The sequence below is a fragment of the Eptatretus burgeri genome, chromosome 8, assembly GCF_056783735.1.
Source record: "Eptatretus burgeri isolate ZD-2024b chromosome 8, Ebu_testis_v1, whole genome shotgun sequence".
Taxonomy (NCBI): domain Eukaryota; kingdom Metazoa; phylum Chordata; class Myxini; order Myxiniformes; family Myxinidae; genus Eptatretus; species Eptatretus burgeri.
In genome coordinates this window covers 23,622,959-23,639,176 of record NC_140968.1, presented here as the reverse complement: position 1 = coordinate 23,639,176, position 16,218 = coordinate 23,622,959, and the positions used below count along the sequence as shown (strand labels likewise).

The following is a 16,218-nucleotide window of genomic DNA, read 5'->3' as shown; positions in this document are numbered from 1 at the left end:
CCTGTTTGGATTGATTTTCAATGTTGTTTGACTCCCAGGCAGGCAGAGTAAAATAAATTATCTCACTCCTCTCTACGCATGTGCGATCCAACTTTCACTCATGCACTTCCTGGGAGTTCCGTAAGTGTGCATGCAAAGTTTCAGACTACTCAGTTTCATGGTTTTGGAGTTATGGAGACACACACACACACACACACACACACACTGACATTATTACAAGTGCGTGGCCGTACGTGCAAAAACCCCTCTTCCTCTGGTATCTGGATCTGGACGACAACCCCTCGTCCAATCCGGAGGCGAGTTACTTCAGAGCGGTTCCCTCGACCCACGGGTGGGGGGGGGGCGGCGAGGGGGCAGAGAAAGGAGAAGAAAAAGGTGGCGAGCTATCGTAAAAGAAGGAGAGTAGAGTCGTCGTCGTCGTCTTTGCTCTTGGCCCTTTGGTCTGCGGTCGTAGTCTGCCAACGTGTCCTGTCATTGGTTTGGTAAATAAATGGCCATAACTTGGGAACCACTTGTCCGATTCATATCAAACCTTGAAACGGCACATACTCAGGTCCCCAGCAATATACCTGGCAAGTTTCAATTACATCAGACCAGTGGTTGGCGAGAAACAGCAATCAAAGACAGATAGACACACAGAGATTGCTGCAATTTTTGATGGATGGATTGAATTTCACCAATTTCCCATTGGAATTCCTCTTTCAAAGAACTCTGTTTGAAGGTAAATCTTTGTGTTTGTTGCTTTTATGTATTGTATGTGTATGTATGTCTATGTTACCAAAACATAACTTGCATCAGGCCAGGGTTCGGCGATCACAATGGTCTACACGTAAGCTCTCATATGGGAGATACAAGTGTGTGTGTGTGTGTGTGTGTGTGTGTGTGTGTGTGTGTGTGTGTGTGTGTGTGTGTGTGTGTGTGTGTGTGTGTGTGTGTGTGTGTGTGTGTGTGTGTGTGTGTGTATATATATGTGTGTCGTCATTAAGCAGGGTTTATTTTAACGTGCAGTCGACCCCAACTTGTGCAGTTCTAAATCAATTTGTGCAGTGCTTAAATTAATAATAAAAACTCCAATGTCATATAAACAAACAAGAAGTCAATGCATGACCATGATGCGGAAAAGCAAAAGTACCTTTATTTACTGTTTATATGACAAGAAGTATATTTTTAGTTTTACATGTACAATGTATGCGGATTTGTACTTTGTTTTAAATTTCTTGTCAAATACTAAGAAGGTTAAAACTGAAAACACTGTTTGTATGACTCGATATATATTTTTAGTCTTACACATGCTGAATTGTACTTTGATCTACATTTTGTATCAAACAGTACATGGTCAAAGATGGCTAAAACAGTAAAACTTTCATAAATGGAAGATTTGCAAAGTTGTATCTTACAGATAATCTAAAAACATCTTTTTTTCAATGGCGGTTCAGCTGTATCTGATTCTGCATCAAGACTGTCATCAGCATTTATTTTCTGCGCTTCAGAGAATACACCTTGAAAGTAATTTTGTTCCTTTGCTTTGGTTACTTCTCTTGTTCGACATGCCTTTGTGGAAAGCCAGGTGAGAACAGCAGGCCATGGATCCCACAAGTCAATTGCAGGCATATTGTAATGGACGTGTCAATAATAATTCTCTGTGTCTCATGACATTCTTGAGCGGTCTATGCTTTTCAGTGCATTGCTGGAGCTGATAAGTCTCTCCACATCTGCTGAATGTGGCTTTGCTGCTAAAATTCTGACATAAACTCTGGCCAAAGTATTGTTACGGTTGTGGAAATTCACAGAACACTATTCAGGTTCCCCAAAGATCAGTTATGTCGATAAGTGTGTGTCCAGGTTAGAATTCCCCACCGATGTCTAACGGGAAGTATTCGTGTGCCGGGCTGTGCACCTTTCAGGTAGTGTTATTCTTTCCTATCGTTTTACACAACATCTCCTCAGCACCTTCGCCATAACTGCCAACATCTCACCACTTTGCCACAACTGCCAACATCTCACCACCTTCCCCACAACTGCCAACATCTCACCACCTTCCCCACAACCGCCAACATCTCACCAGCATCTCCACAAACGCCGCCATCTTTTCCCCAACAAACGAACAACATCTCCTAACCTTCGTCTCCACAAACGCCGCCATCTTTCCGCCAGAAACGGCATCCACGAACGAGCGGCACCTCCTCCAACAAACACGACGGCTTCCTCGATGGAGCGAAAGCCGGTGATTTCTCCCACATCCGCGTTCCACGGCAAGATCGGATCAAAATGACAAAAGGGGCGGAGCCAGGGGGGGGTGAAATGTCGGAGGTGAAAGACCAAACACCACCCCCCCCCCCCACCCCACCGAACCCGATAAAAGGCCGAACCGAGATGCCGAGCAGTGGAGTTGAGGTCGGGGTTGAGTGGAGTCGGCAGTCTGGAGTTTGGAGTTGAGTTCAGTACGGAGTTTGGAGCCTGGAGTCCAGCCAAGCCTGCACGGTCTCGCGGAGCTCCTTCGGTCTTCACAGCTCCGCGGAACATTAAAGGCCGACGGGCCCTGTTCTCCCTGTTCTTTTCTTTCTGGGTTTTGCATGGAAGTCTGTGGCGCCTTGTCCACGAAGTGGAATTGTTGTTAAGTGCATGTACGTAGTAAATAGATCGGCTGCAGGTCGTTTTGCTCGTGTCCTGTCCCTTACCCCCATTGCTTCATTGACTGCACACGTGCCTGCACGTATAAATAAATGTCATTCTTTGAATATTCACCTGCTCGTTGCGTCCCTTCCTCCATTGAGCTGCCGTAATTGTGTTCGGAACAATAGCTGGTTTTTAATTGCCGATAAGATAATCAAATCCAACTGGGCTTGGCGATAATACACCGCTCGGCAATCGCAAACGGAGCGAGCTGCTTAAGCGGATCGTTTCCGAGCAAGTTCCGTTGAGGTACAACCTCTCGGTAGTCTGTCCGCGCGAATAATTAGGTAAATCGACAATTCGGCGATCGACTCTGCAGCTCGGGCAGAGCATTGACAAGGTTGTGGTGTGGGTAAAAACACACCCGTAGCTGGATTTCGGCGTTGATCCGAATGCTGCGACTGGATTGCCATAGTCGGTGGGCGTGCGGCCGCAATTAGCTAAAAGCGGTCGCCCGCACGCCGGAGTAGTGAGATCCACAACAGTATCGTCGTGCCCACCTGCAGCTAAAAGGTGGCTGATTATTTTGGACAGGGTTCGGTTAGAGAATGGCCCCGACTCTGTGAAATCGTTGTGCTCCATGCCCAAAGCCAAAAGATCTAAATCTGGACACATAAGTTTGTGGACTGCCTCGAGGTTTGAATCCTTTTGAAATTTGAGAAAAGGAGCCAAAGTTCCCAAACACTCATTGTCAGTGCCAAACCGTTGAGTTAAAAATTATTTTAGTGCTTCTGTGACCTCAACCTTGATTGCCGATAAATTGCTTCTGTCTGTAACAAAAAGATGATGATGATGATTTCTGCGCGTTTTGAATGCACTTGGATATTTACAGTTATACTTTTGGCTAATGATACTAATTTTATTGACTCCAGTGAGGCATCCTGTGTTGTGTACCTTGTCAAAGGAAACAAAGGAACTTAAAATCTATAAAATGTGAAAAAAATCGCCATTACAAATGCTTCTCAGACTCAGAGAATCTCAAACACTGGGCCATGGCACCCGCCTCAAAGATTTGTGCAGTTCTAAAATATCCTTAAAATAAACCGTCATTAAGTATAACATTGTCGTGTCCAAGTCGATTCACATCAACGCTGAACGGATGTGTTGAACTGGCTTTTTACTTCCTCGGACGGCGTTCAATTCATGGAGGGGTTGCGCACGCGAGAGCTGAGGAGAAACCCGAGAACCTTAAATCTTTTATGAAAACAAACGGTTCATTCCTGAGAAAAATAACCAGGGGAATGTTAATCTGATGAAAGGCATACGATGGTGGGTTGTGATGGGGAAGAAAGGGAATGCAACATGGAATTAATGAATAAATAATTACATTCAATGTAAATAAAACCGATGGCGCCACACAACAGATTTAATCACAGATGGGGAAAGAGAACAAAAACTGGGTGGCTTTAGCTGCTGGGAGACAAGCAGGCGATGAGGAGATTGTCAGGACCATAGAGGCAACAGACAGACGAACAAGAACAGAGAAGCAGGACGACCCCTCAGAGCTCTCCTCAGAACTCACGATCCTTTCTGACTTATCGAACTCGTACCATTTTGATTCCTCCTCTCCTGGGGCAACGAAAGGTGATCCATCAGAGGTGATACAAGCTCCGCCCCTCTGTGTCTCCGTTGCCTGGCAGAGCCCCAATACCATCTGGGGGGACATTACAAGGGGTTACACAAACAGTTTCTTCCCTTAATAACATATTGTTACGGATTTGGAAGCCTCTTGCACACAACAGCCAGAGTCCCCGCATTGCAGTTATTTCGATAAGTATGTGTTTATAGTTGGGGTCCCATCCTTCTGTCTTATGGGTTAATTTCATGTGTGCACTGCGAGTTTCTTTTATAGTCAGGTTGTTTACATCTTCAATCAATCCTTCGTTTTTCGCACCATCACCCAGTGCAAGTGTCACATACAGGGGTGAGGTTCCCTCCGCCGACCGTGAGCTCGTCCAATCGACAGCGGCCGGCCCGACAGCCAACCCGAGAACGCCCCTCCCCATTACAAGGGTGGATGGAGAATAGGGTGCTCCCCTGGTTGTTCCGTCTGGGTTCTCAGACACGCATGGGGGAGGGTGGTCGTTTCCCCCTTCCACCAGACCTCCAATCACGGATGGCCACCATTTCCCCCCACCGAACCAATCAGGAGGCTCATCACCTCAAGGTCGACTCTGCCTGAGCCAGATGGAGTGTTCGGCCCGACCAATAAGGTGATGCCACTGATCGCCCGACAACCCCTCGTCCAATCCTGAGGCGAGTTACCTCAGAGCGGTTCCCTCGACCTCGACCGAATAAAGACCCGGAGGGGTCCATTTTATTTTGGTGTGTGTGTATCTGTGGTGGCGCCGTCCTATAAGTCGAATTGTATTGGTGTTGATTGCTCATTGTACATTGCCTGTCTATTCGTGATAAGTCTGCTCGGTGTTTCCCTCCCTATTCCAAATAAACCCCTGTTAAATGTTCCAGCTCGTTGCCTGTCGTTTCTATCATTGGCCAAGCATGGTTGGGGCTTGAGAATTAGGGAGGCCGATTGGGCCGGAAATTGTTCATTTGGTCCGGCGCGGCTTTGGTAACTTCCGCTCGGTTCTGCCAGATCCGAGTCGGTGACAGCGACTCGGTTCGGACAAAGTCGGCTGAGGGTGTGGCTTACCCGGGAGTTAGATGGTGTGGATACTGAGGAAAATTGGAATTAGACAAGTGGACCCCACCTCGCGCCGTCAAAATATTGGCGACCACGGTCCTTCAAGGGACCAGTTGACTCTGGAGTTATCCGGGGTGACGACCCCGGATAAATTTAAAAAAATTCCAGGTGTTCAGTGGGAAACGGTCCTCCTGCTCCGTCTCGCGGTCGTCCTCGCCATCGACTCAGGCCCACAACAATATTACCACACACAATCCCTGTGTGGTGCACATTCAAACAAGACAATCCTTAAGCTAACATGTCCCTGATTATTATATTGAGATTGGCACCCGAACATGGATCATGTCACTCCATACGATTCTATCTGTTCTCTGGCAAAATGTAACCCTCCCCTCCCCTCCCCCCTCTAAAGGAGATCCCTCATCCCGCCACCTTCAAACATTCACCCCATGTAACCCTCAGTGATGACTCTCACCTGCTCGGGTGATGTTTGTTCACCATTGATCTGAGAGGAATCGTCTCTGTTCGTTTCCCCATAATCGCCTCAAACCACCAGAATAATAAAACGGAGAGAAACGTCAATTTCCGACGTCAATGTCGTCATGGAGATTTTCAAGGATTAAACAACAACGAAGGATAAAACAACCAGGAGAGAACGAGGGAACAAATCTGGGCCGACAACTCATCACTCAACCACCTTCACCCTCCCAACCAAGACCCCCAGACTCCTCCCACATGTTACGTCACTTCCGATATTTTTAACCTTCCTTTATCTCAATATTAGTCGTGACGTCACTGGTCATATTCCGCCCATATAGCTTTTTGGGATACCATGCCATATATCGTTTTTACCACATCTCTCAATGGTGAAGAATCAGTTAAAAATTAAAATAAATTCTCCTTTCTGTGTCGAGATCCGATCAATTCGCCCTCGTCAAACACCCAACCGTCGTCATGTGTGACGTCACAATGATAATTCCAACATCCGGGAACACATCAGGTCGAGACGTGTTGTGGAAACGTCATTCGGCGCATCGAGCATCGACCAAGAGGACACAGCAGAGATGTGGGTTGTCATGGCGATCTTGGTGTTGATCGTCGTTGGTGAGACATCGCCACCTCCGCAGCAGGTAATGGGGATTGTGAGGGATGACGGAGTCGGGAAGGTTCACAACACCAAAGGAGTTCGTTTATCGGTAGTTTTTGTGGTTTGATGTGAAAGGGAACGGGTGTTGTATTGAGAGTTTGTAACACGAGTAAGTTGTTCGTGCCCGCTCGGGATTCCACACGGAGTCCGGATAAAGGAGGGAAAATACAAATGGAGTCTTGTATCGTCGAGTCGGCAAGTTGGGAGGAACAATTGACATTGATTACCACGTGTGGTCCAAGTTAAATGGTCCGATGATGACGAGGTGATCCATTTGAAACGGTTTGTTCGATATTTGAACCTTTTTCATTCCGAGGATCCGTCATGTGAACTTGTATTGGAGTGAAAGGTGGTGATCCGTTGGGAATTAACCGTGGGATTGGGAAAAGTGAAGGACAGGGACTAATCTCTGGTGGGAGGAGGGATGGTGATATCATGGAAGTGGTGTTGAGGGTGATGATGGTAGTTGTGATGGTTTGTGTGGAAGTTAATTTAAGAACCAGAAAATAATGTCATGTGGAGAATGTGGTGATGTCACAGTTGAACAATTAAAAATAAATCTTTAAATCTCCAGTTCCCCCAATGTGGAGAGTGTGGTCACAGTGCATGATGACGTCACAGTGCATGATGACATCACAGTCGAATAATGTGGAATAAATCGTTAAATTGTCAGTTCCCCCAATGTGGAGAGTGTGGTCACAGTGCATGATGACGTCACAGTGCATGATGACGTCACAGTTGAACAATGTGGAATAAATCGTTAAATTGCCAGTTCCCCAGTTCGAGGCTTGACGTGCACCAGCCACCAGAGATGACGTGGGTTATCATCATGGTCTTGCTGGTCCTCAGTAGTGAAACCTCCAGATCACCTCAGCACGTACGTGGAGATTGGAACATCCCCACAGGAAAGGTACAAAGAAAATGACACAAGTTGGGACTTATTCAAGTTTGATAAATGGGAAAAATTTATGGTTTTCCAGGGAAACTGTTAAGGACATTTTTTGTTGTCTTCTGTGAGTTTGATTCCACTGTCATCGGATCTGACAATTAAAAACTGTCATCCTTGTACATCACAGTCAGGATATTCTCTCATAACGGGACAGCCAGCTTCACGTCCCATCCCTTCCGAGACCTAATCAAGTTGGCTGTCTTGTCCAGTGGCACTTTTTTGTGGAAATCTAACATTCCTGGAGCAGCCTTTAAAAAAACAGTAGGTCAGTGTGTGTTGGTGCACTGTTTAAATCCCATATTTAATCTTCCTTGTCTGTCCTTTTAATGGTTGTGATACCTCATTGCCATGAGGATGTGATGAGGAATATAAAGAGAGTTTATCTTTGGTTGGAAACTGCAGGTTTAGGGATAACTTTCCCCATTCGGCAAAGTTGGAATTTGTCCCTTCAAGGCAAAAGCTCCTTCCTGGTCGTGTCGATGGAGGAATCTTCACGGTATATTTTACACGTTCGTGGACGTGAAAGATCCCACGGTGTTTCCAGCAAAGACGAGACGAGTTATCGCGAGCATTCTGAACAAATCACAAATTGCTTCCCAAACCCTCTTGTTAAACTGTGCTTGGCAAACGTGGTCATCAAACCAAAACACCAAGTGTGAGTTCAATGTCACCTTCATCCTGCATTGGGTTAAAAACAGGATGGTGATGATGGTGATGGTGATGGTGATGGTGATGGTGAAAACATCTCGAAAATATCACTTCGTTTCACCTTCAGTGGTGGACGTAAAAAAGATTCCCCAATTTGGACGATTTTGACCTTTTGATCTGAAAAAAAAACATTTCATTCTGCTTCAAGCCTTTGATTGGTGAAGCACTTCATGACCAAATATGGTAATTCTTTAAATTTCAGGTCAATTGTGTGAAACTTGACGATTTTACGTGATGCTGAACTTTGACCTATTAACCAAATTATTAATATCTGTTCTCCATATTCTCATAAGAAAACTCTACTGAAAATTTCATGACAAAGCTCAAACGGTAAATTAAAACTTCAGGTGAATTGCATGGAAATTGATGATTTTTGGTGAATTCGAACTTTTAACATGATTATCAAAGTTTAATCCATATTCTACCAGTAAAGCTTTGTTGAAAACTTGATAAAATTTCAAATGGTGAAAAAGTTACGGACCGGACACACACACACCGGACAGTTTCCTGTTTGGATTGATTTTCAATGTTGTTTGACTCCCAGGCAGGCAGAGTAAAATCAATTATCTCACTCCTCTCTGCGCATGTGCGATCCAACTTTCACTCATGCACTTCCTGGGAGTTCCGTAAGTGTGCATGCAAAGTTTCAGACTACTCAGTTTCATGGTTTTGGAGTTATGGAGACACACACACACACACACACACACACACACACACACACACACACACACACACACACACACACACACACACACACACACACACACACACACACACACACACACAGAGACACACGATTGCAAAACTCCGTCTTCCGCTGCGTGACGGACGGGCTAATAAACCTCCTCTCCCTGCCCTGTTTTCCATGTCCGTAGATTTTCCAGAAAAACGCAGTGGAGGAAACAATGTTCTCCAAAGTTCGTGACGTGGTCGTCGTCGCAATTGGCATCTTGGCATTTGTCATGGTCTCATCATTTGACCCATCGTCCTGGTTCAATCGACAGAAGAGGCACAAAAAAAAGGCCCACATTCACTGGTAAGGAACACAAGTGATGTTTTCATCAATTTGATAATTCCCTCATCCATAATGGGTGTGAAGGTCCAAATGGTCTGTGGGGTCTCAAGGGCACAAAAGGGTGAAGGGGTTTAAAGGGCCGTACTTGGGTGGGGGCGGGGATCTTAAGGGTTTTGGGGGTCTTCAGGGTCTGAAAGTTGTTTTTTTGGGGGGGGGACTTGATGGTCATGAGGGGTCTGAAGGATCTTAATGATTTTAACGGGTCTTCGAGTTCTAAAGGTTCTTGGGGATCTTTGGGGTCTTTGAGAGTATAAAGGGGTCAAGGGGTTTTAAGGTATCGAGGGGTCTGGACTATGCTTGCATGGCTCCGATTATGCAGTAGCCTGCAAAAGTATTCTCCCTCCCAAGTTTCCACATTTTGATGCCACCTGAGCTTATATCTTGATGCTTTGGAATCAAACTTAATGTATAGTCTTCCCGAACTATTCCAAAGTGATAAAGATAAAAAAATGCAGATGAAATGTGAATAAGTGAGATTAACAGAGAAAACTATGCAGGCACTTGGTGGAGCGCATACCTCCGCAAGGCTGATTCGTTTACGTCTTGTATCCCACTGATAGGCCGGATCCGGATTCAGATCTTCACCAAATTCTAACCATTTTGTCCATGTAACATACCCAAGCTCTCCAGCAAATTTCGTCCAAATCCATCAGTCACGTGGGTTAATCTTTCTCACCTTGAGAACTCTCAAACCTGTCTCCCTCCTCCAAATCCTGGTTGCGTCTTGTCAAGTCTGTTTCTGATGGATGTTCCCCCTCCATCCCCTTTCTCACTTCAAATGCCTGCACAGCTCACACTCAGCGTTGAAAGGCTGAATGCTGAAACTCGGTGTTTGCTTCTAAATCTTGTGTTGCAAACCCATCACTTTCTGTACCCACCTTACCCAGTCGCACCCACCTGTTCTTGGGCTTTGTGTCCTTTTCTCATGACAAGGTGGAGATTTTGCGGTGAAACCTCGACTCTGATTCTGCAACTGGTCCAGACGGCATCAGCCCACGTATCCTAAACACCTGCTCTGCTCCTCTTGCTCACCCTCTCTCTGTTCTATTCACCCTCTCTTTTGCTCAAGGTCATCTGCCATCTGCTTGTAAATCAGCAAACATCACCGCTGTGCAGAAAAGGTGGAAAAACAGATTCCTGCAATGATAGACAAATCAGCCTTCTCTCTATCATCAGCAACGTTATAGAATCCATCATCGCTTCAGACATTAAATACTTCCTCTTCTCTATCCCTCATATTGGCAAGCAGCAGCCTCTTCACTCTCTGCTGATCTGGATAAAATCAGAAGCTCGTCCAAGACGTGGAACATGTCTTTCAATCCTGACAAATCTCTTTGCCTCTCCGAAAGAAGCATCTGGAACCCCCCCCCCATCCTCTTGAACAATTATCTGAACAATCCTCTTGAAGAAGTCCTTTCCTTCAAAGTTTTGAGTCTCACTATCTGCCATGATCTTTCCTGGGAAAGCCATATCTCCAAGCTGGCTTCCAAAGCCACTCACCAACTGGGCATCCTTCATTGTGCAAAGTTCTTCTTTGGCACACCTGAGCTCCTCACTACATACAAAGCTTTCATCCGCAGTCTTCTGGAGTACTGCTCCCCTCTTTGGGGTCGTGCTCCTGCCTCACACCTCGCTTAACTTCACGCTGTGGAAATGAAGGCTTTCAAGATCATTGATGTCTCCCGTGATGAGGCTGAGTCTTTGGATCTCTCACCAGAGGCAGGTCGGAGGTCTTTCTGTCTACTACCGTCTCCTCTCCGGTATCGCCCCCTCCCCCCCCCCCCCGCTGTGTCTCAAAGCCAAAGCTCTCAGTTACTGAAACGGCCCTCCACGGAATGGGGATGCAACATCAGGCGACGGAGGTGCAGTTTATCTCAAAAGAGGGCAAAATATCCTGGTTGCGAAATAAAATTTGAATTAAAGATTATTCATTTCTGTTTTTCCATCATTTCAAAAGTGAATGTTGAGCTTTTTAAAAACAGAACAGGAAGCGACCGCCTTCAATGGGAGACAGACAAACGCACAGACAGACACCAACCTGGTTCACAATGGATAATTAATGACTTCATTTCCAAGGAACTTCAACACAGGAAGACACCATTCAGCCAATCAAACCTGCACAATGGTTGCCAACCTGGCAGTTTTTGTTTTCAGAAGCTCATTCTGGTTCTCTTTGAAGTTTATTTTGAAGCATTATTTTTAGGTCACAATGTTAAATGTGCACATTTTTACCTCCGCCACGAAAGGTGGGCAGTTGTTGTGCTTTCACCCCTGTCTGTTTGTTTATCTGTTTTTCTGTGAACAGGATATCTCACAAAGTTATGGATGGATTCGGACAAACTTTCGTGGACGGGATGGGTGTCTGACGAGGATGAAGTTATTAGATTTTAGTGAAGATCTGGATCCGTGAATTTTTTGAGTGATTCTTCACCATTGAGTGATGGGGAAAAATGAAATATAGCACGATATCTCAAAAAGTTATGGATGGATTATGACAAACCTACGTGGATGAGTTGGTTATAGGTGACAAGAACAAGACGATTAGATTTTGGTAAAGATCCAGATTCAGATCCGACCTTTCAGTGGGATACAAAACGTAAACTGTTCAGCCTGGTGAAGGTATGCACTCCACAAGGTGCCGTTCTCGATATTTAATGAAATGATGAACATTACAGCCTTGTTCAAAGACTTTCAGGAAAGGCTACTGTTATTAACAACGTGAACATGGTTTATTCAACTTTGTGATAATCTTCCTGCTCTGTCACCCAGAGCATTGGTGCAACCACCAAAGCAGATTTGCCTTCCCATCAGTAGTTTGGGCAGGAATTTGAAATTTGGCCATACTGCTACGAAATGCTCGCCCACACTTCATTAGCGAAGAACACATGGAGGTTCTTCAACCTCCACCGAGTGATGTCGGTTGACGGGACAACCAGTTTCACGTCCATCAGAGGAACGGCACTTACATTGATGATTCACCCAGTCTGTGAAACACCGGGATGACAGTTTATAGCTGGGTCGGGATTTTAACCCAGGCCAGGAAGTTTAGAGGCGAGTGTGCGAACCTCAAAGCCATGCTCTCAGCCCAGGTCATATCTTCATGCACTGTAAAACAAACTGCGATTCCATGTTGTATTTATACATTTAAAAGGTATCTCGTTTGGTATCATGCATTTCTTCTGGTTCAATGTTGAGCTTTGCCTGCATGCGGAGCTTTTAATACGCAGCGTGGGAAGCGGCTGCCAGATACGGGAGACAGCCGAACGTGTGACCATTCAAACATATGGACAGACACCACACCACACTTAACATTATATAATAGATAATGCACTTTATTTTAGATCGAAGTGACAAGTATTATCTTTGTTTCTTGCAGTTTTCGATGTGGCCGCAAACAACTAAAGAACATGGGAAAGAAAGAGCAGCCGTTGCTTGAGGAGGTTCCAAAAAATGAAGCAGTGGACATGCAGAATGTGAAGGAACAGGAGGATGAAAGAATGAAGTTGTGGCAGAGAGAGAAAGAGAAACTTCAGGAAAGGGGTGAAAAATTGCACCGAAAAGAAGAAGAACTAAAAGAAAGAGAGCTGATAGTTCAGCTCAGAGAGCAAGAGATTCAGGAAAAAGTTATGCAACAAACATGTGAGGAAAAGGAATGGAAAAAAGAGAAAGAAATCGTGGAAGAACAGCAGAGGAAAAACAAGGAAGAGGAATTGAGGAAAAAAGATGAGGAGGAGCAAATTACAAAACAACATGAAGAGCAAAATAAAAAAAACGCTTCAGAGTGGAGGAGAATAGAGGAAGAAGATCAGAGAGAACTCACGGAATTTGTACGACGGAGGGAATCCGTGTATCAAGAACATACACGGAGATGTCTTGAGATCGAACAAAAAGAGAAAGAGGTGCGAAAGAGTGAGCACGTGGTCAATGACTTGGAGAACAGGATTGCTCAACATGAGGGAACGGAGCGTGGAAAATGGGCACAGTTTGAAAAAAGGAACAGATCAAAAGAACGGGAAATAAAACATCGAGAGGTTGAGACATGTCATCAAGAGGAAGAGATGAGAGAACGAGAAAAGGAGGTTGAGGAATTGGAGAGAGTGATGTACCTGCGAGAAGAGGAGGAGCAGAGGAAGCAACTGCGATTATTAGAGGGAAAAAAAATAAAAGAGGAAGACTTGTTCCGTCGAGAAAAAGAGGCACATCAGCTGGAGCAGGAGATTAATAAGAGAGAAAATATGGTGCGCACACGCGAACACAAGGTGTGGAAAAGTGAGTTCAGGAAAGCAAATCGACAAGAAGAGGAAAAGGAGAGACGAAGAGAAGAAGAGGAAAAGCAGAGACGAAGAGAGGAAGAACAGCAAAGAGTGGAACAGGAAAAACAGAAACTACTCGAACAAGAAAAGAATAGACAAGATGAACAGGAAAACGAGACGGTAAGGAATCAAGAACTCGAGAAACCCTTTCAGAAATCCGATGAGACTAAAGAGGAGGCAGAACATGTGCAAAAAATTGCTGAGTGTAAATTGCATCAACAGGAAAAATGGGATGAGACTTCCGATGAGTGGACTGAGACGTGGAATGACAAGCAACAGCTGACACAGCAAGTTGTTCAAGGGTTCCAGCGGAAACAGAGGCCTCACTCTGATCGAAAGCTGAAACAGCAGCAGAAGCAGCATGGTGTTGAAGGGCCACACCACATTCAGGACCTTCAACAGGTAAGCATCCATCAGCACTTTGGAGATGTTGGGGAAACATTGTGGGGAGAAATACAGCAAACCCCAAGATGAAAACCTTAAGTTGAAATAAATTTTGGCATTTCATGTTTTATTGAAGTTGCTATAAATTCTTCTTTTGATGAAGAAGAACATCATAAATTGTGGAGATAATTGTGATTATATTTTTGGTGGAAAAGTTAACTTATTGCTCCAGTCTTCCCCACGCAGGATCGATCACAATAATTTTAACTCCCCTTGATTAGATGAGATAAACTAATTCACCTTTTCACTGGTTACCTATTCAATCAGTGCATTTCCTTCTGTGCCATATCCTGAACAAGTTATCAAACTGATGAACATTTCATTGTGTTTAATCTTTCACATTTTTATTGTTTTTCCAAAGACCCCTCAGAAGAGACGCCCGTTCCCTCCTCCACCACCCTCGTACAAGAAACCATCTTACCGGTTGGAACGTAAGTTACCAAGAATCTTTCCTTCCATTACAAATTATTCCAAACTTTATCAACATTTCATGTGCTTCACGTCCATCGTGTCTCATTTGATCTGTGCTTCAGAAGTGTTGAGAACAATTGAATATTTAGCTTCACCCAAAGCCAGACAAACACCAAACAAATCTTCCAATTGGTGGAAGTCTGATGTTAACGTCAATGTATCCATAAATAAGTCATTGTGAACACCTGGATGTTCAATAAAATTGTTTCCAAAATCAAATTTTTACAATCCCACTTTCAATGAGCGACGGGTGACTCGAGCTCCCTTCCATGAAGCAATCCATCTTTGTTCTCTTCTATGTCATCAGATGAGGTTTTGTTCATTTAATTTGAACAGTAAGTGGGGATTTGTGGGCTTTATATAAAGCACAGGAACGATGGAACAAATTGTCTCAATTCTCTTGTAAGGTGACACAGTGGGAGTTGGTGATGAAGAAAATGAAGATGTGAAAGTGGAGGGAAAAGTGAAATAAAACGTGAACTGAAATATACAAAACGAGGGAGAGGGAGAAGCACAGAGAGATAGAGAGAGATTAATAGATATTCATTCCACGACCGTGTTGGAAGGCAGGATAATGATGGAGATTCTGATGACAATGCTCTTGAGTGGTTTTGACTTCCTTTTGTTGATGTGTGTGCAGAGGAAGAAGTCATAGTTATGCCTGCTGGAGAGGAGGATGCCATGTTTGGGAGTGACTCACTCATCACTCGGCCATATAAGGTGTCCAGGAATGCAAAAAGATTCGCCAGGCTCATGCAGATGGCTGATTCAAGCTATTTCAAATGAGCAGTCTCCAGAACTAAGGTACGACAAACACTCGATTGACTTTTTTCATCAACTGGATCCTTTTTGTGTCCATGGTTGTCAATCTGTCACTTCTTTGTTGAAACATCATGATGAGAACTTACCAATTCCGAGTGTGGAGAATTTAATAATTTGAATGAATACATTAAGCAGGTGAGGTCCCTCCCTGATTCATGTAATCAACGCCAATCATGAAGGGAACGCAGATATTAACCCTTGTTGGTCACTACTTGACATGTGTGAATTCATGACATCATGTGTGACTTTCTTACTGTACATCATGTAAGATTTCATGACTGTACATCATGTTATATTTCATTACTGTACATCATCGTTTTTATCGACGTTGCTGTAAATACTTCCTTTGATGAAGAAGAATATCCTTGATTGTGGATATGTTTGTAATTAGATTTTTGGTGGGAAAGTTAACTCATTGACACAGTCATCCTCATGCAGGATCGTACACAAGAATTTTAACTCCCCTTGATTGGATGAGATCACCAATTCACCTTTTCACTGGTTACCGATTCAATCAGTGCATTTCCTTCTGTGCCATATCCTGAACAAGTTATCAAACTGATGAACATATCAATGTGTTTAATCTTTCTTATTTTTTTCTGTTTTTCCAAAGACCCCTCAGAAGAGACGCCCGTTCCCTCCTCCACCTCCCTCGTACAAGAAACCATCTTACCGGTTGGAACGTGAGTTAACAAGAATTTTTTACCTTCCATTACAAATTATTCCAAAGTTTGTCTAAATTACATGTTCTTCACGTCCATCGTGTCCCATTTGATCTTTGCTTCTGAAGTGTCGAGAACAAATGAATATTTTCCTTCACTCGAAGCAGACAAGCTCCAAACAAATCTTCCAACTGGTGGAAGTCTCGTGTGAATGTTAATGTGTCCATAAAGAAATCATTGTGAACACCTCAATGTTCAATAAAAATAATTGTTTGAAAAATCAAATGTTTACATTCCCACTTCCAATCAG

The 16,218-nt window shown here is 44.2% G+C and overlaps 1 protein-coding gene across 1 annotated transcript; it reads left to right on the top strand.

The window, feature by feature from the left end:
- Nucleotides 1-6,318: 6,318 nt before the first annotated feature.
- On the top strand, nucleotides 6,319-15,929 carry LOC147021319 (uncharacterized). Its single transcript, XM_085891156.1, has 7 exons — nucleotides 6,319-6,447; nucleotides 8,997-9,157; nucleotides 12,573-13,629; nucleotides 13,732-13,911; nucleotides 14,315-14,384; nucleotides 15,065-15,228; nucleotides 15,860-15,929. Exons 1-6 carry the CDS (start codon nucleotides 6,382-6,384, stop codon nucleotides 15,208-15,210), a joined length of 1,680 nt encoding a protein of 559 aa, XP_085747282.1. The 5' UTR covers nucleotides 6,319-6,381; the 3' UTR covers nucleotides 15,211-15,228; nucleotides 15,860-15,929.
- Nucleotides 15,930-16,218: the final 289 nt, after the last annotated feature.